The 2,894-nt window shown below is 28.0% G+C and overlaps 1 protein-coding gene across 4 annotated transcripts in view; it reads left to right on the forward strand.

Annotated features, from left to right (window-relative positions):
* The window catches only part of LOC109856245 (aminopeptidase N-like), a 26,924-nt gene extending 25,378 nt beyond the window's left edge, over window positions 1-1,546 (forward strand). For all 4 annotated transcript variants that reach the window (XM_020431295.1, XM_020431296.1, XM_020431293.1 and 1 more), the window contains 2 exons: window positions 256-315; window positions 616-1,546. In XM_020431295.1, coding sequence (XP_020286884.1) covers window positions 256-315; window positions 616-726 — 171 coding nt within the window. In that variant the 3' untranslated portion in view covers window positions 727-1,546. The remainder of the gene's footprint in view (window positions 1-255; window positions 316-615) is intronic.
* The last annotated feature ends 1,348 nt before the right edge of the window (window positions 1,547-2,894 follow it).

A 2,894-nucleotide genomic window follows, 5' to 3' on the forward strand; every position in this document is an offset into this window, starting at 1 on the left:
TGAATTTTAGTATTAACCACATATATTCAAATGAAGATCTCGAAACGGTACGTTATGTGAACTTAAATGTTTAATATAGCTATAACTGTAAAACAATCTTCTTTTTTTTGAATACGTACATTAAAGCATGTACGTAAAAAAAGTATATTAGTTATTTATATAGTTGTAGTTTAGCACAATAAAAGAATGACATATATAATAGTGAGTGATTTAGAAAGTATTATATTCAATATTATTATTCCATGGTGATTTTAGATTACGAAGACTGTACTAGTGATGGTTACAAATTTTATCAACAGATATAATCTAGAAACGGTGAGAGGAGGTTTTATAAATAGAATATAGTTTTTAAATAAAAGTTAAAAATTATTTTACAAATCTGAGTTTCGAAACTACAAATTGTTTTATTTGTTCAGTACTTGTTATGTGTTTAAATCACTTTTTTATAGTTTACACGTACTTATACAGTTTTATTTTGTTTTCTTTTGTAGTAATTCTTGTTTTTTGTATTAAAAAACTGTATTCTTCAACATTATTAGATTTCTGCAAAAGTATACAAAATCATTAATAGAAGTTGTAATTTATTATCATTAATATAAGTTGTAATTTTTGCAGCCATTATTTATACACGACGTCATTATGAAGAAAATGGTGAAGCGTCGAAGGATTATACGAAGCAAGAAACTACTTATTCGGGTTGTACATGAATATGTACTACACTATTAATCACATGATGATTTTAGCCATTTTTTTTATAGACATATGCGTTTCAATTTAAATAGAAAATGGTATCTATGTATTGCTGTTAATATCAACGTTATTCTTGTATAACAAGATTTAATTTATTTTATGACACAAAAAAGTATGTATTAATTATGTTTAAAATGTAGAATTTACAGACTTTAATACATTTAATAATTCGCAAAGTGATCATAAAATGAAATCAAATGTGTGATACACGTATTGCTACTTTTACACTGTATTTCATTTTACACAACTGCGCGACTAAGTATACATTTAAGGTTAATTGCTCACAGCTGAATATATAAAACACACGTTATACAAAAAAACACATTCTGTGGGTATTCAAATAACATTTTGCGAGTGCCATCGTATTCCAGTGCATCGTTATATGAACAGCATATAACCAGTAAATCTAGACAGAACTTTGTACGTGAATATATTGTCATCACACATAAGAACGACTTATTCATCCTAAGTATGTAATACACTTTCAAATTAAGAGTAAATAACTTACAATATGATAGCAAATTGCTCGTTATTTGTTGGTATATTGGATGGGTATTCGATAGATTCTTGTGCGCAATAAGCACTTGTGTGCGCGATGAAATATGTTCACAAACAAAATTTAGACAAATCATATATAAGATTTACATATTTAACGCGCGCAAACCGTGCAGGCAAAAATTATTATCTGAATATATAAAACTATGAAATGTATAAAACAGAAGCAATTTATATAAAACAGTATTATGTATGATAAAATGATATATGATACTCGTAATAATATTTTTATGCATTTAAAACCTGATAACCAATAATTGAATTAAATTTTATTATGTTATTTAGAATGTATTTTGTTTTTTTATTTAATATGTTCAAACAAAAGTATGTATAACAAAATTTTATAATAAAAAATGTATTTGCACAATAAACTTTACTATGTTGTGACAATTCCTTAATTCTTATCACTGCGCAATATTTTCAAGAAAATGTACGTGGAAACATTTGTATGCTATCTAATATTTTTTTCTGAATTTTCACTGTTCTGTGAATTAAATTGTGTTATAATCAAAAAGAACATTTTCTTAGGTACTTATTATTTTTTTGTTTACTTATCGCTTATTACTTAAAAGCATACTTATATACAAAGTGTTCGACAATTAGTGTAATATCTTTCGTAGACAGTTAGAAGGAGTAAAACTGAGTCGAATAGTGAACTATTTTTTCTTATTACATATAATAATAGAGTAATTAGTGAATAAATTACACCATTTAGCGCCGATTTTTAGCCGAAAGCATGTCAGTGTACCACGCGACTGTTCAGATAACATTTCTTGCGTGTAAGGTTTGCGCGCCCTCTTGTATGTGATTCGCTTGAATTTTGCTTGCAAACATATTTTATCTCACACACGCGTGCATATTGCGCACAAAAAACTATTGTATATCTATTCAATATACCAACAAATAACGTGCAAATTGCTGACGTATTGTATTATTTACTTTTAATTTGACGGTGTATTACATACTGAAGATGACTTAGTCGTTCTTGTGTGAGATGACTAACTATTCACGTACCAAATTTTGTCTAGAGTTACTGGTTATATGCTGTTTATATGACGACTTACTACGATAGAATTTTGCTTGCAAAATGTTATCTAGGTAGTGTGCGTGAGCTCTCCGCGCTAGTGTTTCACCGAGACTTTCGAAAATCGAGACTCTCATCTCGTCTCACGAGATAAGACGAGACAAGACCGAGATCGAGACTACATTTGTGACGACGAGACGAGATCGGAACAAAGCATCGAGACTCTCGTCTCATCTCGATTTATTTATGAGTTTTTACTATATACTTCTCATGTGTCAATATGTAAATGTTTTCGAAAGAAAATAGTATCAATAATCTATTATAAATAGTGAGAAATAGATAAATAATGCGTAAGTGATTAGTACCCATATATGTAATAGTTGTTTGGGACTTAGATTAAAAAATGATCGGCGGCTAAATATGAAAATAAAAATGCTCTGGACATTTGAGTTTATAATTAATTTTAATTACTTAAATCTGTTTATTGAGATTTTTACTCACAAAATCTACAAAGTATCTACAAAGTACAGATATATTATAAAAAGTATTTATTATTTGACAAATT

This window comes from Pseudomyrmex gracilis, unplaced genomic scaffold (genome assembly GCF_002006095.1).
Source record: "Pseudomyrmex gracilis isolate BER0280 unplaced genomic scaffold, ASM200609v1 scaffold_112, whole genome shotgun sequence".
Taxonomy (NCBI): domain Eukaryota; kingdom Metazoa; phylum Arthropoda; class Insecta; order Hymenoptera; family Formicidae; genus Pseudomyrmex; species Pseudomyrmex gracilis.